The 22,804-nt window shown below is 45.0% G+C and overlaps 1 protein-coding gene across 1 annotated transcript in view; it reads left to right on the top strand.

The window, feature by feature from the left end:
* Positions 1-1,482: 1,482 nt before the first annotated feature.
* Positions 1,483-22,804, top strand: part of phf21b (PHD finger protein 21B) — an 83,230-nt gene continuing 61,908 nt past the window's right edge. The window contains exons 1-3 of the mRNA XM_076297312.1: positions 1,483-1,613; positions 2,012-2,044; positions 2,309-2,374. Of these exons, the coding sequence (XP_076153427.1) occupies positions 1,560-1,613; positions 2,012-2,044; positions 2,309-2,374 (153 nt within the window). The 5' untranslated portion in view covers positions 1,483-1,559. The remainder of the gene's footprint in view (positions 1,614-2,011; positions 2,045-2,308; positions 2,375-22,804) is intronic.

The raw sequence follows: 22,804 nt of genomic DNA, 5'->3' as shown, positions 1-22,804 counted from the left end.
CATTCTTTGATGACTTTGAGGATTAAAAGTGACAGTTTGCAAGGCGGAAAATAACCAAATGTATAATGAAAGCCACACACACACTTACTTTAATAAAAACTAGATAAAACTTATATTGACCTACATAGGCTAGTTCTGTTGTTTGAGATGTAAAACACATTATCTAATGAAGTTAAGAGGAACGGTTGATTTTTATTTACATCTTAATAGCTGGAGGGGATGGATGCTCATTTACATGTGGAGGAGACAGAGCACAAAAGTAATGAGAGGCCTGTAGAGGTTCTGAAAGGGGGAGGAGTCTACAAGGAGAAAGCAGAGGGCCATCAAAAAAAATACTAATCCTCTGGCAGGATGACCATTGTTTTGGTTTTATGGTTCACAATCATTTGGTCAGAGAGCTCCATCTGTGATGTTTAGTAACTGGACTAACTCCTACCTTATTCCATCCAATAGCAGTTTAGATGTACAGTTATTTCAGTGAGTCTGTCCATATTGTTGTATTATCTATAGGCCTACTTGTTTATGAGTTTTACAAACCAACCAGGTTTTCCTACATGAATGAGGAAATGAGGAAAAATGAATTAGGCCAGATGAAGAGCATATTTGTAAATAGTATATATCTCAGACTACATTAAACTATCAGTTAACACATCCATCTTGGATGTCAATCACATGAATACTTGTATTGGATTAAATTAATAAATATAGCTGTGAGGTCATGTTGGTAAGAATAACTACTTTACTCACAAGCCATCAGTTTATGGCTTGTTATGAACTTAAGAAATAACAAATATGACATATGTCCTATTCAAAACTAGAGAAACAACAGGCTGCTGACTATTAAGTTGTGTCTTATTATACAAAATAATAAAATATATAAATAGCATAACATGTAGCCTTAAGTGTCTAAAATATAGACGATGATATTGTCCATACACTGACTTACAAAGTATGTAGTTTTGAGAGCCTAAGAAACAGAATATTACTACTTGTGCTGCCCATGAGGACTTTCTTTAATAGGCCTACTTGTCCTTGCAATATTGTAGATCGGCCGCCTGTAAATGTTTCGGGAGTGCGCATGACTGAGCGTATGCTTGTGTGACAGAGGGGGGAGAGGAAGACAGACGAGGGGAGATTTCTGTTCTTTCACTGCTCCATCCGGGAACTTTCGAATTAGCATTGACAGCCGAAGCGCAACTTTTCCCCAGGCAAAGTGAAATCAAGCCGCGGACTCGGACAAAATATAGTCCCCCATTTTCAACTCAAAATAACATTAAGAAATATATATCCAGCCTTACGACGGAATGCGTCCTCGCGGTGCTATTTTTGGGGTGGATCTGTCCGAGTGCTGAAATCTTTTCGCTCTCTTTGGAGCACTTTGCTCACTGGCGTAAAGTGAGTGATGAGTCCGGTACCCAGTAAAGAAGCGAGAACTTGCTTTGCAGCCTGAGTAGTTCTTCTTTCGATTGTTATTGTCGCTTTTAAAAAAACCTTTATTTTACGGAAACTTCCCCGTGATTGAAGCGAAAGTGGAACAAAAGTGCTTTTGAAGTCGGAACATGGAACTACAAGGCCTGCAAGAGGCGTTGAAAGTAGAAATCCAATGTCATCAGGTAACGGAAACATCGTATTATTATACCATTACTGGTCTTATGAACGAGTGAGAGCTAGAAAAAATCTGATGGGATCAAACGTGAGAGGTTAGCATTCCGAGGTAATAAGTGCTCCATCTAGCATATTTCACCTCTGTGTCTGGTGACGCCGTAACATACACTTCGAATAGAGATTGTTAATGTACTTTTTGGAGTACTTTGGTAATGTCGTGCGTCTTTTTAGAGCAACAAGGATTTGGAGAAATAATGCGGTGGTTTTGTGTAGCGATCAGAACGAGACTTGAATATTTATGAGGTGCAAGAAACTGACTCGCTGTATGCTCGCCGCTTTGTTCCTCCCTAACATACTAACTTGAGACACTTTTTGTAATTCACCTCTCGTTCTTTTCTTCGTTTAGAAACTAGTTGCACAGATGAAGCAAGACCCACAGGTAAATGTCTATTTGTAAAGCATTGTGGTTGTCTTCTGAATAAGGCAGTTACATTGAGTGTACGAGAAACTTTATCAGGATAAATCTCATCCTGTTTCCTTTAGAGCTCGTAGTTAAAGACATTTCCCAGCTTTGTCTTCAATGTGACTTTGCTGGAAAACGTTACGTATCAATTCAAGTTTTTGTCAGTATCGGCATTGTTCCACTTGGTATTCTGGTTCTTTTAAGCAGTATACTTACTGATGATGTTTTGTTCAATTATAGGATGGCGAGCTTAAGAAACAGCTTCACGACAGACAGACAAGAATAACAGCCTTAAGCGAAAAACAAGTAAGATTTTACGTATATTTGCAACATGGTCCTTTATTAGTTATCATTTTTCATGTCACGGCGTTGCCTTGTATTGTGATGGACCGTTATGTTTAGGGCAATTTTGTTTTCTGAAATGTCTGAAAAGTAATGGAATTCGTGTTTGATTGGGTCTGGTTAAGTCGTCATACGAAAGAAGTGCCTTGAGTACATCGCGAAATTGTCTGATTACTCTAAGTTGTGTAACATGAAATGTTGAAAATTTTAGCGTCCATTTTGAGTAGGTCGACATGTTTCTGGAGAGTAATAAAGGATATGCTTTCAAGTATCCGGTGTTCACTTTTGGACAACAAGCGACACATTATGGAATTTAAGTGCATGTCTTGACATATCAAGACGACTGTTAAGTTTGTAATTTCATAAATAGACTAATTTGTTACTTTATTTCCAGTCTTGGGTATTATTTCTTCTTGGTCACATGACGACGTGGTAGCATTTGATTCGATCTCTCTGGTGCACTTTTACTTTTTACAATCTTGAATCAAACGGTGTTAGACGATTAACTTTCATCGTTTCCTAAACAATCTAAACTGATTGTAGGCCGAAATCAGAGGTATAATCGTGAAATGTTAGTGGTAGGACTTGGCGAGGGAGTTCTTCCGCCTAGAGGAGCTATTTTTCAGCACCACGAACAGATGCCATAGAATGCTTAAAGTCACAATGCTTGCTCCGTAGTCCCTCGTTGAATTTGTGAAGTTCCCCAAGCAACTATGGGTAACAACAACGTGAAATAAACAGAAACATTAAGACCAGTGTTAAAATTGTTTGTTGTTTGGTCTTTTCGAGTCCTCGTTGAAGGCGTTTTGCCTTCCCATAAGTTTAATCGATCGTGTTTCCTTTGGAATGCAGTTTTCAGCACTTGGAACAGCGCCTTGATTTTTGGCCTCTGCATTTAAACGTGTTTCAAATGCTCAACGACACAGATTGTGATAAAATACTGAACATCCTCACTATATACTTGAGTTTAACGTAGTTCGATGTATTTCAAACAACATGTTAGCGTTTAGCCTCTATTTGTTGTATGTTTTAGCAGAGCGCTTCAGTTTGATAGTGGAAGCTTCCATTTTGTGCGAGAAGGGGTGTTGGTTTCTTCCTAACATGGAGAAAAAGTCTGCAGAGTTTCGTGGTGGGGGATGGGTCTCATTCATGCCGAACATTACCATTTTGATTGCTTTGATGCTGTTTTTGGAGGAGGGGGAGGGGAGGTAGAAAGAGAGAAAAACCGAGTCAGCACAGCGCAAGGGATGTTTAATCACCAGACAGAGCGTATTCTGTTCTATTTTACTAGCAAATATGACCTCCACTTTTCCGTGGGCTCGGGTTTGGGCGATGTAGAAGCAAGTTGTTGTCGACCATGAAAGGATTTCTACTTGGCAGACATTCGGAGGTTACTGATGTAGCACCTGAAGAATACAGATGGTTGTGTTTACTTTTGTGCACGAGTCCATTTTGTACAGACAGTTCATTTATTATAAATGCGCTTGTGTAAGCATAATATATAATGAATAATAATCACCGCCAAACCACTTTCTATTGAAATTCAAACAATGTATCCAAACACCATATGTTGTCCTGGAGTTTGTTGTAAATTGTGGCCAAATTATTGAGTTTACATTCTTAAGCATAAATGTAACTCAATTTTTTAAGACATCCGAAACTGTTTATTTTGGATGCAGGAAAAGTCATATAACAAATGAAAACTAAAACAGACAATATCTTCCCCTGTTGTTTAAGTTTGTTAAGTGTCAATAATGGCATTATCTAATGTAAGCCTAATGTACTTTGTTGTTTAACACTTGCATTGTGATGTTGTGATCTATCTTTTCAAAAGAGGCAGGCATTAGTGTACATTTGAGTAAATCTGACAATTGTAATGGCTTATATTAAGTTACTGTGTCATGTTTTGTTCTAAGCACAGTACAATTTATTCCTGTGGGCATAGCAGCAGTTTTTGAGCATAGATATGACATTAATTGCAGTTGAGGCATATCAGAACACCTTTATCAGACAGGGCCCGTACGGCCCTTTAGTCGGCGTACAAGATATGGCAGAAGCCCCAACTATGTAGTAAAAAACAAAAATAGCTACTTTTCTCTTTCACTGTTTGAGTCAATGCTGTTGCCATGATGATCCGCTGATGACGAAACATTGGTGGATATGCTGACATGCTAACTTCAGATTCTACAGATGTACAGACTGTATCTTACTTAAAGCAATGACATGGGCACTCTCTTGGTGTCTTCCACCACTTTTATTGGCTTATCTTGGTACAATGCATGTTCTTCCCCTTTTTCAAAATTTGATTTGTTTTTGCATGTGGTTGTTACAAGACACCATAAACCAGCATAAGACTGACTAATACAGCTTAGTGTTCCCATGAGGGCAGGGTATATATTGTAAAGTGTCCAACTGCAATTCCATATTTAGTTGAGAATGCACCTTTAACCAATTGAGCCACTGGGATAGGTGCAAGAAACAGCATGGCTATTGTGTCCTGTCCCTGAACTTGTTCATTTTGTGGACAAAGCAAAGAGAGTTTGCCTAAAGTCGTAACTTATGTGATATCATTTTGATTTGTGGGGCTCCTGTTAGACTGGGCCTGGCCACAACTGCATCCTTTGCATGTCCCATAGTGGCAATACAGCTTTAAGGCATGGACATAGTCAGTCTCTCCACAAAGAAAAGACAACAGTGAGCAGACAGCTATAGGACAGGCCTGAAGTTAGTTTATTGTGGAAGATGACCTAGAGTACACCTGCTTGTTAAGTTGTCTGTGTTCTAAGCTAATTATGCATGCATGTAAGTCGTGAAGAATCCAAACGTTTTTCACCAGGAAATATTCGGTGTAGTTTTGGGATCTTGCAGTTATTCAAAGATGTTTTATTTGGCTCTGAGCTTTATTAGGATGGCGTAAGTGCAGGGACTGCTAAGCCGATGGCAAAGAACCTCATCGCAAGAGAATAGTCATTTTGTTCAGCAGTTCTGTCTTGAGTGATCTGGTGTTTCCCTTAGGGCCTACTGTCCAATACTATATTGTATTTTATTTATCTCATACTTTCCTGTCCTCCCCAGTCTCATGACAAGGAATTCATCTCACATTGTCTCATTTCTCTTCTGCTTTGCATGTAACTGCATATAAACAAGTGGAATGTTTTCTTCTGCTAGACCGTGGCACGCTTGCTCTTTGTTGCATCACTGAAGTCGTCACACATTCCTTGGATGTGCTGGGCAGAGTGAGCTCTCATGTTGTGCATGCTACCTTGGCCCGTGTTTCTGTACAGAGACACACAACAAAGTGCTCCCATTCATTTTAGCCTACAAACTCTCTTTCCATGTTGTTCACCCCTGCCAAAGTTTGCATGTTTTTTTGCTAACTGTGCATTTCTATGTGTGATTCAGGCTAATAGCCATTAGCATGATGAAATGGGAAAATCCACTTGTAAAAGGCATATTTCAGCACCAAAATGTTTCATCTTTTCTCCTCTGAGCCGTGCGGAGGCCTTCCTCATTAAGCCATTTTTTCCTGAGTTTTTCTCCGGCTCTCTCCATGGAAGGGATTACTTGCATCACTTATTTATTTGGATTCTCTGTGTTATACCCATGCTCCTGTTCGAATTAATTAATACAGCTTCTCGGCAGATAAGAGGAGATGTGGAAGGTGAAGGGAGGTTGCTACTAGTGTAAATAAACATTTTACTCACTAACTCACTTGTTTTGTTTGTGGCCCTGGTGTGGTGGTTAGGCTTAGAGAAAGTGACTCTGTAGCTGTGTCACAGAGAGCTATTTGGTTACTGTGTGTGCATACATAGAAACAGGAGGAAGAGAAAGGAAAGGGAAAAGAAAAGGATGGAAAAAAAGAAAAAGAGCAAAAGGGGAGAAACAGATCATCTGGGAGGAAGAACTCCAGCCAAAAGACAATACAGGATATGCAGTGAGAGATTGAGAGAGACAGTGGGAGCCTTCTAGAGAGCTATTCACAGCAACTCTTAGAAAGAACCATAGTAATACTGTCAAGATCCCTATAGTAGTTCTTTGGTAGTTTATTATACTGCTATACTGTTCTGTAATACGTAATATCCTTCTCACAAAATATGATGAGATTCCTATAGTTCTTTTTCATAAGGGAAGAGGAAAGAGGCAGAAGAGAAACAAATGCTAGAGCCTAGGAACAATAGAGAAGGGCTGACAAGAACCAAACTGACACTGACTGAAAGAAGTCTTGGGCATTTAGGAGGGGGCCTTTGGATATGGTGGATGAATAAAAAAGATTGGTCAGATTCGAAGAAGAAAAAAAAAAAAAAAGAACTAGTGAGACAGTGACATGCAAGATGGCTGTGGGTACGCTATGGATATGCTCAGAAGAGCACAACTCTTGGCTCTGTCTATTTTGCTTGGTAGCAATTCAGCATCCTGTCAGGAGCCATTACCCTGAATCTGTGAGCCGGTCCGGGTCATACCGGCATCTGATTGGCCTGATTCACCTGTGGCAGCCTCCGCCACGGACGCCAGAGATTGGACGAGGCAGACAGAGAACTGGGCCCCAGGCCGGATATGACTGGGCAAGTTCTGTGTCCTCCACAGCCACTGCCAAATCCACGGCCCTGCAGTTAATTGCAGTACACTATGTTTACTCACAATCTTTTGGCTCCGGGCACCTTTACCCAATCCCCAAAGTGGCCAGAGGGAATGTTCGGGGCATTTAGAAATGAGGCAATTAAAAAAAATACTTTCCGATACAGCCTTGTGATGGACTTTAACAGCGGAGAACATTCCCAGAAAACGGACAGTGACAGATTTGAGTGATGGGTCGAGTGATAGGTATTGAATAATACTGCCATTCCATAGCTCCTATTAAAAGGAGCAGACCAACATACAGTGAATGGACAGGTTTTTCAGTCTGTCCTTGTTTGTTGAGTACAGGACTCTGTGCTTGGGATGAAGGTTGACTTTTGGCAAGCTGTGTGGAATTGGCTGGAGGGATAGGGACATGAGCAGAAAGAAAGAGAGAGAGAGAGAGAGAGAGAGAGAGAGAGAGTGTATGGGAGCTTCGGGAGTATGATGAGTAATGTTGTGCTTCAAAGTCCTGTGGGGATGGGTTTTTTAGTCCCCTCCAGCTGGAGAAGGGAGAAGAGTGGCAGCTTGTGCTGGGTGAAAGGTTGGGGAGGTAACGTTTCGATGGGGGGGGCAGCACGCTCCCAGCTCCACTTACAGCTGCTCGCCCATATAAGGTGAAGTGGTGGGAGGGGCTTTAAGGATGGATGGGGTGGCGTGGGGTGGAGTGGGGGTAGTCCCAAGTAAATTGGCCTTGTTGGTGTTAATTCAAAGCACTAATGGGTAGTATTGTCTCTAGTTGTTTTGTCACCTCAGCAACACTGCAAGGGATGAGTGGAATGAAACAGTCAGTGTTCTATCTTAAGGCAGAGGAAACAGCTGATTGCACACTCATGTCTTATGTCTCCTGTGAGTTACTCGAGAAAAATAAAACCTGGAAATGGTGAAAGACCATTTAGAGGGGTTTTTCGCCCCAAGATGTGTTCACTCTGCCCGGTACAATCCCCAGTCCGTGTCTCACCCAGCTGGGGTAAGGCCCAGGCCATCCTGCTATGTGAAGTAGAAAGCCCACAAAGGCTTAAAAACGCTCAGTGATTTGACATTTGAGAAGAGAAGGGGAGCCGTGTCTCTGTGTCCACAGCGGGGGGCAGTGATATTGCTTTCCCATCCCCATCCCCCTCCCCCTCCTCCATCTCCTTGTGCTCCCCTTCCGCGCCGGGCTGGAGTGAGGAGTTGACGAAAGATGGGCCTCTGGACTGGTAAACTGCCCCGAGTGTCCCGCAGGACTGATGGCGAGATTGTCAGTTGTTCCCTGTAAAACTTTACCAGCAGAAGATCCTGGCAGTGTGGAGTCATCTGTGCTGGCATGGCAAAGGAGCAGAGATTTAATATAAGGGAGAGGTTTTACAGAACTTGGCAGACGCAGCATTCTCTTTTGGCTTGTCCTAACCAAACCTCATTCACCCCCTCAGAAAACAATATTTCATCGCTAGCTTCAGTCCAGACCCATTTAGTTTGAGTTCTCAAAGGTTTCGAACACCAAATCCATAGGAATTATTGTTGATTGTGAGATAATTTCCATTCATTTTTTCACCTGCTGGTGGCTTGGAGACTGGATGTTTTCTATGATAATTCTCCCGATGAAAGCTTTTTGTATGCAAGTGCATACATGGATGTGTCATCAATGAACATGTATGTGTGTGTGTGTGTGTGTGTGTGTGTGTGTGTGTGTGTGTGTGTATGGTCCTAGTGTAGTATGCATAAGTTGCCTGGAGGCTTCCCTTGCTGCTCACCAATCACTAGACCCCCCCCTCCTCGCTCTTCTCTGGTGACTTAAAGGTCCGCTCCTCCTCCCTCTAAAGGTCAACTCCAGGGCTCTGTACAGTTGGAAGACTCCCCTTCCAAACACTGTGTGACCGACCACTCGTGGTAGTGGACCCAAAGAGGGTCCATTGGGGGGTGGGGGGAGGGGGGGGGGGGTGAGGAGGTTGGGGCGGGAGGTGTGTGTGTGTGTGTCGGGGGGGGGGGGGGTTTGAGTGTGGAGAGGAAAGAGAGGAAGAACAGGAAGAAAGGATGGATGTTAGCGTGCACTGCAGGTGGAGGATCTGTTCCAAAAGAAAGCATGCGTGACGTAGGGAGACGGAGCAGAGAGAAGGGGTGGGTGGAGGTGGGGAGGTTGGGGAGTGTTACCAAAGGGCATCCAAATGTCATGAAAAGAGTTGTGGCGGATTCCTTCCTCCCCTAAATCTCCCGGGTCTGTAAATCAGGCCCAGGCTTTTTCTTTCTGTTTGGCGCCAGGCCGTGCAGGCCTTCAGCCTTCAGCCTTCAGCCCCCCTTTGTTTGCAGATTCCCTTTAATCACCACACTCGAAAGGCCTGCTAGTTGAGAGAGAGAGAGAGAGAGAGAGAGAGAGAGAGAGAGAAAGTTTCCAGACCTTAATTAAGAGCGCTGTGTTGACTCTCCGACATGACTCCTCCTATGGGAGCCAGAGAGCATGGATCCAGAGCGAGGAGATTCTCTCTGTGTGTGTGTGTGTGTGTGTGTGTGTGTGTGTGTGTGTGTGTGTGAGTGTGTGGAGGGATGGGGGTCATTAGTGTATAGAATATTGAAGAGTGAAACTGCCTGTCCAGATTCTATTTTTTACAAGTGGCTTAGCGCCGGTCTTTAGCATACAAATCTCTCCAAACTGGGGCACTTTGAAAAGCAGTCATTAGCTATGGAGCCGAGACACTATTGGGATGCTTTTACTGCAAGCTTAAAGGTCAGTTCTGCCCTGCAAAATGGAATGGCAAGGAGTGTGCTGAAAAATGGCTAGTGTGTGCGTGTACACTCTCTCCTCCAACACATACACACACACACACACGCACACACACACACACACACACACACACACACACACACACACACACACACACACACACACACGCACACACATTCACACACACACACACACACACTCACACTCACTCACTAACACAGTAGTTTCCAGTTGCCCCCCCCCCCCCATTTAAAACTGATTGCAGAGTAAGGGGGGTAAACAGGTTGTAAGAATTCTGTGTGGAAAATGCAGCGTTCTGCAGGCGATGACAGCAGATAGCCCCCCCTCCCCTCCTCCTAGTGGGCTGGAAAGGCTGGTTATTATTGTGCAGTAGTCATTTCCAGGGAGTCATAGAAAAGTGCTGATGTAGGCTCCACTGGCAGGCAAAGGGAGAGAGAAAGGCTACAGTGAATTAACCCATGTTGACTGCCATACCATCTTACACTCTCTCCCTCTCGCTCTCTCTCTCTCTCTCTCTCTCTCTCCCTCTCTCTCTCTCGCTCTCTCTCTCTCTCTGCATACACAGCCAAGTAATAAAGCAATATGTAAAGACCCACAATAAATTAGATGTGCATATGAAAAACTTGAGCCACAAACCATTAACATGAACCAGTTCAATACTGTGTACGCACTAGGTTGGGTGAGTAACGTCTTATGCAAGTTTCCAAAAATAAGGCCCTGTATTGGCATTGTTATCATCCTATTAGGGTTTTGTACAGTAAATAGGATTATTAAAAGCATAAATCAGATGAAACAAATTTAGAGAGAGAGAGAGAGAGAGATAGAGAGCGAGAGAGAGAGTGAGTTTGTGTGTGGGGGCGGTGAAGCAAGCGAGGGTAGAGCCTAGACTTAGTAATTGGCACATCTTTCCCTTGCAGTTGTATATCAGTGCACCAAACAGAGCAGGTTTTCCCATAACATCAGCTACCTGCTCCTGTTCTCTGAAAGAAAAAGAGAGAGAGGGAGAGCGGGGGGGGGGGGTAGAAAGAGAGGGAGAGATGGAAAGAAAGAGGAGGGAGGAGGGGGGGGTAGAAAGAGAGGGAGAGATGGAAAGAAAGAGGAGGGAGGAGGGGGATAAAGCTCAGAATCAACCAGCATTTCCTCCTCGTAATTAGACACGAGTGCCACGCCATGCTGAGCCCCCTCACATCCAGTGTGGGGCTGAATACACCTCCCTACTTCTCCTCACTTTGCCATTGGGCTTGATTGCAGAGTAGATAAGGATCAATAGGCAAGGGGGAGTTCGGTAGACATACAGTACGCTAGGTAGTGAATGCCTAATACATACACACGCACACACAGTAGCACTGGCATGTCAATATCGATGCCCTACTGGCGTGAGGAGTTGCACATAACTCTCATAGCTGGACACAAACACTTAATAGGACACACACACACACACACACACGCGCACACACACGCGCGCGGACACACGCACACACACACACACACACACACACACCACACACACACACACACACATACACAAATACATATACATACAAATAAATGATTGCTCTCCAGGGAGTGTTAGGGTTAATGCAACATAGCCCAGCACTCTGGACACTCTCTGATTCACATTACAGGCTGGTGCACTGGGGGTGAGTTAGAGGTTGCGAATAAGAGGATTTGCTCTCCGGCTGGAAAGCTGTTCTTTTCAGAAAGAGAGAGAGCAAGAGGGAAAGAGAGAAAGTGAAGGGGGGAATGACATGCTCAGATTTCTCAAAGAAGTGAAGGCCAAAGTGAGGCAGCAGGCTGGAGGAATATTAAGAGCACACCGGACGAGCCCCCAACTACGGAGGGAGAGAGGTAGTCTGAGGTTGTCTGGCTGTGATTGGGGGGAGGAGGAGGAAGAGGAGGAGGAGGAGGAGGAGGATGAATCTGGGACTGAAGTCGCTGGCAAGAAGTGCCGTTTTAATGCAGTTCATGTATCGCTGCGAAATGCACAGGGCACTTAATTTTAAAACTGCTACTCTGCAGGTGGTAGCTGCTCTCATGGTTTCTGGATTGTGTGTGCATGTCTGTGTGTGTGTGTGGCTGAGTAAGGCGTAGAACAGCTGAGATCAGTGCCTGAGAGCAGAGACAGTTTGCGTAACAATCCAGTCTGCTGTGGAGAAACCCCCAGCAGGGATGTTATTTGAACAGCTACAGGGAGAGAGAGAGATGGAGGGAGAGGGAGAAGGAGAGAGAGAGAGAGAGAGAGAAAATACAACAGTAAAAAAAAAAAGCCAGAGCACAAGTTTAATTATCAATGCCATTTTAAGAGTGAATGGTGTTTGGTTACTCAGAAAGAGAGCCCGGAGTCTGCCCAAGTGATGTAAACAGTCCTGTCCTCAAAAGCAGTGTACAGCAGAGAGGTAAGTGAAGCGATCAGCGCTAGCTTTCTGGACGCTACGTGATTAGCATAAGTGAAGAAAACAGTCCCCCCCCCCCTCTCTGCCTCCTACTCTGCCTTGACAAGGTAAGCAAGGTAAGAATATCCTTCCAACAGTCAGATATTCTTGTACTCCCTTTGGGGGAGAGAGATAGATACTCAGGAGATGGACAAGAGTGCTTTCATTCTCACATTCAAAAGGCTTTGAAAATTGCCTTAACACTTTCAAATTTGTGGTTGTGTTCCTTAGCTTCTCTCTAGCTTTCTGTTTGAACTCACATATATTTGTCCATGTCCAAAGAGAGATTTTGGAGTATTATGGTATTAAGATGGTAAAGATCTTTTGTATAGGTTGTGCCGCATTTGAACATTAGCATGCATCACATTCAGCGTGAAACACCAATAGGTCCATCAATAAAAATCCGTTACTGCTGTAAATTAGAAAAGAGGAATTTACTACTCTCTGGAAAAGATCATTCCTTTCACCCTGCATCCGTTGCAGCTCAACATACATTAGCAATTTTATTGGCAAAATATATTTGCAAAGTTCATCCAATTTTCATTAGCCAGCTTGGCTGTATCCTTTGGCAACAAAACGTAATGCCATGGACGTCAATAGTAATATTGACAGAGGTTTAAAGTTGGACACTATTGCTGTAAGCTACCTCAATGAGGGGAAGAGACTGCATTGAAAGTTACTGAGCATACATGTACCATGTAGTACCTGAGATCTAGAATGAAAATCTGCTTTTAGAGGTGAAATGCCTTGACAACGCAATGAAAAACCATGCAGTGTGGAGCAGGTAATAAAGAATCCCCTGTGCTTTAGTGCCCCGGGCTATGAATGGGCCCAGCTTGGTACACATCACAATATAATTACCCTACATGTGTGCAGAGTGACAAAAGCTGGGCGACCTGTCGGTCCAAGGATTCATGCTGTGGAGAGTGGAGTGGAGCTGGGGAGCTCATTCAAAAATGTCCTCTTAATGAACTTCCTGCTTTTCTCTCTCTCTGTCTCTCTCTCTCTCTCTCCTCTTTCTCACGTATCGTAGCAACGCATTAAGTCAGTCATGCCAGGCAGCTTGTGTGGAGTGCAGGTGAAAGCCATTCATTCTGTCATCTCCACTGTAATACACTGTTATTGTGTCAACCCCCCCTCACGTGCACTCAAGATGGTGAGCAGGAGTTTGACATCAGGCCGGTTCATTTGAGCAGAACAGACAGAAGTAGTAATTGTTGGCACTCTTAAGTGGTGTGTTGTTGCATTAGCATTTCATTCCTGAGCGTACAAACTTATTCATGTGTTGTATGTATGTGGACCTGGCCATGCATAGCATGAGTATGTGGGGTGGGGTGCGGGATAGGGTGTCGTCGGGGGGGGGGGGAAGCTGAGCTAAACCGGTTGCCGGGGCGCAAGCCCGTGGACACGGGAACGGCCGTCTGAGTTCGGGCGCGGGCGGGCGGAAAGGCTTGCGTAACACCTCCTTATCAGCACGGCTGCAGGAAGCAACACATCGCACCGGCGCTGGAGGTGACCTTTTTTGTAGCACCGAAAAAAAACCAAAAGCCCCCCTCCAGAGGGCCTCCCGATCCGGAGGAGAGAAAAAAAAACAAAACAAAACAAAAAAAGAGGTAGTGAGCAGGGAATCAAACAAAAGACCAAACACAACAAGGCAAGGGCACACAGGCAGAACGACACCGGACACGCTTCAGAAGATGAAAAGTCAAACTCTTCGGTTTGTTTTTCTCACAAATGTAGAGAGGTTTTTGGGGAATGAGCATCACGTCTCCAGATCTTCAGCTCGTAAAGGACAGCCCCTATGGATTAGGAGGGTCTATATTCCCCCGCCCCCCCCCCAGAATGTTTGGGAGGTGTCTCGCTGCGCTGATAACCCAGTTCACCGGCAGTAGCACGCTGGCTTTCTGGCCGGCCGGCTGGCTGTCGGGCCGTCTGTGGTCAGCAGATTAGCCGCTGTCAGGAGTGCCACGCACCGTCAGCACCAAGGACTTGGGCCAGAGCCGCCGCTTTATCACGGCCGGCGCAGAAGGGCCTTTCATCCTCCAAACAAAAACACCCGGACAGAAGACCCCCCCAACTCCCCCCTCCCCTGTTTCCTCAGCATCTTTCGCCGAGGATTGTGTTGACAGTAACCATGGCAACAACGTTCTGAGTAAGGAAGGGGGGAGTGTATGTGGTGGTGTCTTTTGTATGTGTGTCGGCTGATTTCGAGCGAGGCCTTCAACTAGTGACTTCAACTTAATCTCGAAAAACAAATCAAGCTGGATTGGAGTTTGGAGTGCCATCCCCCCCTTCGCCCTTCTTTCTTCAGAACCACTTTTCGCTTTATTTGTTTTTCCAGTTTAATAGGGAGAAAGAAATTGGAGCGAGAGTCGGTAACAGCCTGCCGAGTCATTAGAGTGGTATCTCAAAAAGGCAGGGAATTGGGAGAGGGGGTGGTGGGGGGGATAGGAAGCAGGAAGTGTTCCACCAAAGGCCCTCAGATAGGAAGGCGCCTGTGTCTGTTAGCATGCTTAATTAAAGGGATCTGTTTAGAGTGCCACACATCTGATTGAATTAGAGGCCCTGTCCTGACAGGGGCTATCCAGCAGCCACATTGCTGCTGCTGCTGCAGCAGGCATCAGCAAGTCGCCCCGCTGTGCCGTTAACCCAGATCCTCCGACGCTGTCTCTGGGCCACGGGGAGAGTGTGCCGGTCAGTGGGGCAGGAGCCGGGGGGGGGTTTGCGCTACCGCAGGAAAGCGTCACATGGTCGCAAAACAGCATCACTGCTCAGTGGGCACGACACAAGTAGCCAGTTGTTGTGTTTGGCCTTGGGTGGATAAAAGGAGACCCTGAGAGGGAAAACGTTACTGTTGTGCTGCTGCTGTAGGTCAGGGAGAGGAATTTTCCTTGTATGTTCTATAGTCTGAAGAAATGTTGGGTGTGTTATTTTTTTCAAAAGAGGCCAAAGATACATGGTTGAAATCAGTGTATGGATAGTGGATTGTATCTATATATATATAGTATCTATTCATATATAGTATCTATTCATTTTGTGTATTATATTGTGTACTATATATATATATACTGTATGTCTTCTATGTATGGTGGAGGCATGTGGGAATATGCCGTTTAAATTTGCAGACGGTGGTTTCACAAGGTACAGAAACAACAGCATCAGATTATGTTTTAAATCCATGCAGGTCTTCCTGTGTAGTGAGCCAGTGACTCTCCTGTTGGTCAGAGAGTAACAAGATTAGATCACATTAGTCAACCGATAGGATTAGTTTATTACAACAGGCCAACACTTACAATGATGACTTCATGAGTCTGTCTGCCTGCCTGCTATCCTCTCTCTCTGCTCCCCTCCCTTATTGCCTATACCCCCCCCCACCGCTCACATACACGCTCTCTCTCTCTCTCTCTCTCTCCCTCTCCTCCTTTTCTCTCACTTTAAGGATCATGGGGGTAGGAATCCATTTCTTGCACAGTTGAATTGAAAAATAATCACAAGTTGAACTGTCACGCTTTGCTGGGATATGATGATCTGCAGAGATTCGGTCGCGGTGGAGGCTGAGGCGGAGGCGGAGGCAGGGGTATGACGCTCCGGTCGCGGCTGAGGCGGAGGCTGAGGCTGAGGCGGAGGCAGGGGTATGACGACGCTCCGTTCAGTTTTTTTATATATAAAAGAAACAATTAGCGCAGATGAGGGAGCCCTGGTGGAGTAATTAAAAGGAGCTATGCCTGCCTGCCCTCCGCGCCAGCCAGAACATCTCATCATTCTCATCATCTCGAAAACACACACACACACACACACACACACACACACACACACACACACACACACACAGACACACACACACACACACAGACACACACACACACACACACACACACACACACACACACACACAGACACACACACACACACACACACACACACAGACACACACACACACACACAAATGTGCGGCAGTGTGTCCACACTACCCCGAGTCAGCACTTTCCAGTAAATGAAAGTGAGTTTGTATAGTTTATGTAACGTTGGTTTTATTATGGCATTACTTCCTGCGCTCGACAAGCTGAAAGTGCTTATTGGCTGACCCCTGCTTGCCTGCCTAACCTGGTAAATGCCTACTTGTGCAGCAACAGCATCGATAGATAACTGGCAGTCGATTGTGCTTTCGTACCTGTTGCAGGAAAATGTGGACAGTGGTATTTTGTCATCAGATCTTTTTGTTTGTTTGTTTTTGCAAAAAATGCATTACTGGCTGGTTAGTGTTTATTCAATTGAGATTTCTCATTTTCTTTATTTTTAACATCATAGTGTCATTTACAAGTGAAAACATTGCGGTTGTCAATGCTAGTATGGAATTGCACTGCAACTCTTGAAACATTGCCATGGAAGAACTTGAATTTACCCTACCATATGCCCAAGAGATGCAACATCAAACAGCACAACTGTCCCTCGGTGAACAATGAAGCACACTGTGTGTTTTTTTCTATTATCTGTTTCTTTTTTAACGGTAGGATGTTTATTGTGAGCATCTTAAGGTTGAATTGTTGTTCTTCTGTGTTCTCGATCTCCTCCTCCCCTTTCTGGGGAGTGTGTGTGTGTGTGTGTGTGTGTGTGTGTGCGTGTGTGCGTGTGTGTGTGAGTATGTGTGGGTGAGAAAATGATTGTCAAGGATTTTCTCTCTTCAGTCCCGAACAATAGAGACAGCTCAGATCCGTAGACATTACACAAGAAAGAGTGTTGGTCTCTCAGAGATAGTCTTACATGTTGACAAAACGATCTTGCAGAATGCATTCTTATGTTACTGACAGTACGTACAGTGCAAATGATGAAGCATATATCATGTAGTATTATCTTTTATTATTAAGTAGCTATTAGCAAAAAAAATTACAATTCATAAGAAATGAGTACAAAATAAATACTATAAATAAATAAAATAATGAGGAAAATATCCTACCTAGCCTACAGTACTGTATCTGGAAGGTATGGATTTACTAACTTCTTCTGTCTGTTCTATTGGAGCCACAAATACACATGGCAGAACAGTGCAGCCCCATGGTGGTAGAAAGAACACACTGTGCATATGAGCCGACGTGATTAGTATGATGAAGGTCAAAATGTCTGCCACAGGAATGTGTGTGGGTGAAGCTGAGAACTTCAGGTGGAGGTGATGTTTTATGTTTTGAACAAAAGAAAAGAAAAGAAAAGGGAAAGTGAAGTGAAGTGAAGTGAAGAAGAAAAATAGCAACACTTTTTAATTTTTAACTGGAATGTTGCCAGCGCCGAGGTGAAGGCGGACTGCTTCAGTGTTCCGTGGAGGGCGTGTCCTGCTCCAAGTCAAGCCCCTCTGGAACCCCTCTCCACTCATTTGCATGTTCTTCCAGGCCAGTCTCCCACAATGCCCTGCTGTTTATGCATTATTGAGATTTGGAGCGCTGCCCTTAAAAAAAGGGCGGACGGGAGGGGGGTGGGGGCAGGCCGGGATTTAAAAAGGAGACCAGCAGAGCTCTCTGTATGCAACAGGGATAACTTCAAAGTCCCTCTTAAAAAATTGATCAGTTGTGGTTGTTCTGTACCTCAAGTACATCTCTGTCTGGGTGTGTTTCGCTGGCCTACCCTCGCACCAGAATGATTTGTGATTATGCACAGAATATGGTAATGCAGTCTGAAATTACCCCGACAACTTTTGGTAAAGGTGAGCAGAATCATTCACCACCAGAGATAGAAGGAAAACAGATGTGATGAAATTGGAAAGGGAACAGGGTGAGAGAGAGAGAGAGAGAGAGAGAGAGAGAGAGAGAGAGAGAGAGAGAAAAAACAAAACTCTGCCACCAAAACAAAACAAAGAAATAAATAAGCACGCTGTCCCCAATCTTCTCCCAAAATGCAAGGGAAGCACATAGCATCGTTCCTCCCCACTACAGTGCTCATTTAACCACCGGCTACAGCCCCCAAAAGCGTAAGAAAAACCTCACTCAACGGCCTTTGAGGTCTTTTTTGCCCTCCTCGCTGCCTCTATCCCTCCCTCCCTCCCTTATCCCTCCATCCCTCCCTCCCTCGCCTTGCCTTGCCTTCTTCTCCACCCAAAAAAAAAGTGCTGATCCTGTCCTAATGTCCTCAGTCTCAAAGCACTTCCTTAAAGCCGGAGAGGAGAGTAGTGAGAGAGAGACACACTCACAGAGAGATTCGCCTGCAGTTGTCAGATGTTTTATTGGCGGAGCAGCAGCAGGAGTTCTGGGGTGTCATTCGGGGAGGGGGGGGGGGGGTGTTGCGCGAGATTTGAGTCCGCCGCACCCACGGTCGTTTAGCTCATTGTCGTAACTCCCCGTCGCCCCATGAATCAAGCCACACGGCCGGTTTTTATGTGGTGGTGGTGCTGGTGTTGTTACAGATGGAGGCGGTAGCACCATCACCGCCGCCACCGCTCCACTCCTCCCTGGTTGAGTGACAGGTCTTGGGAGGGATGGCAGTTGCATGTGATTAGCCCCGTGTCATTCTCTCCGGCGCGACCTTCGACCCTCCTAGAGTGAGGTCACTGAGGACAGGGACGCTGTAACTCCACCCCACGTGGTCGTAAAGAGAGATGGAGACTTCTCCTCTGTACAATATTAGAACCCAGCTAAAGACAATCCTGAATGAATTGTTTTCTGCCACAAAAATATACTTTGTAGGAGCATTGATGACTTTTGTTTAAATATCTACCCATTTAAGACAGACTTTTCTTTCCTCTACATGTGTGTGTTCTGTCATCATTTAAAATAAGGAAACATGAATTTCCCTTCCTTTTAAGCACTTCCAGAGATACTTTGTAGCTTCAGGTTAGCTTTTAATATCATTTCACTATTTTTAACAGTGAGATGTTACAGCGTATAAGAAAATCACAGCACCGTTTAAACACCTCAACTGACTTGAAAAATTAATATTAACAGTTTTTTTTTTTTTTTTCAAAAAGGGATAAAGAGCACCTTTTCCTACTCAGCGGTTTGAAGAACTAGGCCAGTGTTGACTCTCAATGGCCCTAGAAGGGGCCCCTGTAGGCACTGTGAGACCAGAGTAGGCCTGGATTGGCGTGGGGAAGGCACAGGGGACGCTGGCCTTGTTTGCCAGGTGGCCCGTCGGGAGTTGTCCTGGTTTACTAAATGCTCCTTCTTGCGCTCCGCCTCAGCGAAGGAGAGGTGCGGCACGACACTGTGGGAGCGGCGCAGATCGCGTGCGTGCGTGCGTGCGTGCGACGGGGAATATGGATGTTCCCGTGTGACAATAAGCCGGGAAGAACACTCCCGTCCCATCATGCGTTCATTTGTCCCAGGGCGTCGCTCTGAGGGACGACCATCACTGGCTTGTAGAGACTGACCACATGGCCTGAGTGTGGGCTGTTGCGTCACAAGTGAGAGGAGTGGAAAAGTACAGATGCATAAGGTGTTTCCCCTGAGGGTCGCCTCCTTCGCCCCACTGGCCTTCATCTCCGTTTGCTCTCTGACGAAACGAGTTACCCAAGGACAGGTTGGGCAGGACGAATAAAAAGAATTGTTCAGTTCCTACCACAAAAGGTGCCCACTTCGACGTCATCAATTATTGTGATTTATTTATTTATTCATTCATTTAGCAAACTGCAAAACAAGTGCAACATGTACATTTCTGTACAAAAAGATAAATGTATGTTAGTGCTAACATTTAAGATAATGTTAGTGGCATAACTTTAAGTCTTCCCTTAAGAGTGTGTGACCGAAGTTGATATTTTCAGGGGATTGACAGTGGCAGTGTGCGTTGGCGGGTTGGCCGGTGGGGGGGGGGGGATCAGGTTGATGCTAATCTGCGATGAGCTGACAGGGCGGATACCTCTGTTTTCCCATCTAATCCTGGCATCCCTCGGAAATCTGATCTTCCTCACCCATCTCTCCCCCATGGCTTAAGGCATCGCAGCTTTAACGCCGGTAATGCCTTCGCTAGTCGTGTCCCAAATAATATAATCTTATATTAATAATTATAAAAAGACAACACGTCTTAAAAAAACCCTGTTGACTTTAACATCGCTGTGGAAAATGGACAGATAGAGATGGCATGATGGAAGCAGCAATGCATTCTGGGCGGTGAGGGGGTGGGCGGGTGGTTCTGCGGCGCTCCATTTTCACTTCATTTGAGTTCTTCAACCCCTTTCGTCTCTCATAATGTGCTTTCGTAATCACCGATTATTTTGGGCCGAGCCGTGATAAGGTGTCAAACAATTATCACTATCTTGCAACACATTCCAAGTATCTATCCAGGGCATCTGCGAACAGCTGTTTGAAGACCTGCCGTGTGAGTCGTCGGGGAAAAAAGGGGGGGGGGGAGGGGGGGGGGGGGGGGGGACTTAATAACAGATCCTCTCGCGGCGTATTTGTATCGCTCCGACAGAAGAGCAAGGCCCTCTGCGAGCTGAGCCTTGTGGAGGGAACAGCTTAACACACACACACACACACACACACACACACACAACACACACAACACACTCAGAGCCATTGTGAGGGCTTTGTCCTTCTTTGAAGTGAGTTTTATATGTTAGAAGCCAGAGCCTCTGGGAAGGTGAACACAAGACCCCCACCCAGCAACAGCCAATGGAAGGCGCCCTTCATTTCATAATGAACATCAAAACATCAAAGTTTCAGATCCCTTTTTGCCTATGAGTGGAATGAGCCGAGCTTTTGAAGCCAAGGAAGAAATGCAGATCGCTGCATAAAAAAAAAGAGCCAAGTACCTGGTTTGGGTACTGCAGCCATTTTGTGTGGACATGGAGACACGGTGTTTGGCGACTGTGATTGCCTCTAAGGAGGGTGGAGCAATGAGGCAGAAGAGAGACTAACAATGACAAAGTGGAGGAGGGAAAGAGCACACTCGTTTGGGGACTGGCGTATGCAGAAAGAAGAAAAGAAGGCAAGGGTCTTGGAAGAGTGGAGAGAGAGAGAGGAGATATATCTTCACATTGTATTCAGAGAAAAACTGCAGGCAATGAGGTAAAAACAATCAGCCACCAGAGAAAAGGAAAGCTAAATGAATCTTTTTAAGGAGAGAATAGTGATGCCATTTTCATCCCTGGTTAAATAGCATTGTTTGAATTGTAATTGCAAAGTTATTTTGCAACAACACACAAAAGCCACCAAACTGAGAAGTACTTATGCCCCACTACATACTTTTGTGTTTATGCCGACCTATAAAGGCTTGTTACAGAGGGAGACTGAGATATTCTCAGAAAATGCATTTTTGGAAAAACTCCAACAGGGACAGCCTGACCTCAAAAAGCATTTACCAGCCTGTTTGCAGAAGCAGGCGTGATTTACAATCAGGAAATACAAATATGCTGTAATGACAGTCGTGGGGTACAGGGTGTACATTTGGCTTAAGTCTGACAACAGTAATTACATAGCTACCTGATCTGAAAGTTTCATAATAACGGCAATGCCTTGTGATGGCTAGGGTGTTATTTAAAGGGCTGATGTTTTAAGGCCAGTTGTAGTAGGCAAGCTTTGTCTAGGGTCAGTGCCCTAATCCACCACCAGAATATCAACAAGTTGTCCACAAATGTGTGTTCTCATCTCAGAAGGGCCTGAATCACCACTGGTCGAGTTTGAGTGGGTACACAACTAATATCATAGAAACTCAACAGAGGAAAAAAATGAGAAAGGGACCACTTCGCCATTCTCGGTGTCCTAAACATTAGGTCATCATTTTCTAAGCTGTCTTGGCAAGTTATTAAATGAATCCAGTGCATAGTGATTGCTTTATCTCTCCCTCTCTCCCTTCTCTTCCCCTCTCTTCCCCTCTCTCTTTTTCTCCCACAGTGAGTCACTCATCTGAAAATACACTCATTCCTGCACTTCTATTCATATGCCACTTCTGGGTTATGATGACCTGTGAGTCACCAGGGAAGAGGCAGAGAAAACACACATACAAAGACACACACACAAACACACACACACACACACACACACACACACACACACAGTTTAAGGACTGTTTATGAAAGCAATCTTACAATCCAGCCATGGCGACAAAGCCACACAGCATGAGAGGGCAGTAGGGGGTAGATGGATATTTAGGAGTGTATGATTTAAGGTATCTGTCGGCCTGTCTTAAATTCTTTGTAACTTCTAAGAACAGTAGCTGCTATGGTGCATGTCTGTCATTGCATAGCCTTCAGTCATAGGGACCATCTCAGTAGCAACCCATGGACAAAAGCATTGTTCGAAAGGCCTGTATAGTTGAATTGCTTTTTGAGCAAGTAAGTCCCGTAGGCAGGGAGGGCTAGACAGTTTTCATATGAAACCCACAGAAACGTTGTGTACTTTAAAGTCACCAAGCCTTTCATCCACAGAAAAAAAAATAGAAGAGTGTGTGTGTGTGTGTGTGTGTGCTGGACAATAAGGGCAGAGCGCTACTCTGGCATATCTTTCGGAATATGAAAGGCTAGCCGAAGATTCTCACTCTTATTTTTCTCTCTGTAGTCTTCTCTGGTTGTTGTTCTGTCTCCCTCGCTTCTTCTCGTCTGTAGCGTAGCAGCCAGAAGATGGCATGGTTCGTATGCAGTCTCTTCTCTAACTAGAGATCAGGCGGCGGCGCTATAAATAGACCCGCTGTGGTTTAAACACAGTGCCCGGG

This window comes from Alosa pseudoharengus, unplaced genomic scaffold (genome assembly GCF_046254945.1).
Source record: "Alosa pseudoharengus isolate Yale_2024_CS ecotype anadromous, Long Island Sound unplaced genomic scaffold, YU_APseudo_1.1 YU_APseudo_1.1_scf_20, whole genome shotgun sequence".
Lineage (NCBI taxonomy): Eukaryota > Metazoa > Chordata > Actinopteri > Clupeiformes > Clupeidae > Alosa > Alosa pseudoharengus.
Note: the sequence above shows the minus strand (reverse complement) of the source record. Positions and strands in the feature narration are given on the sequence as shown.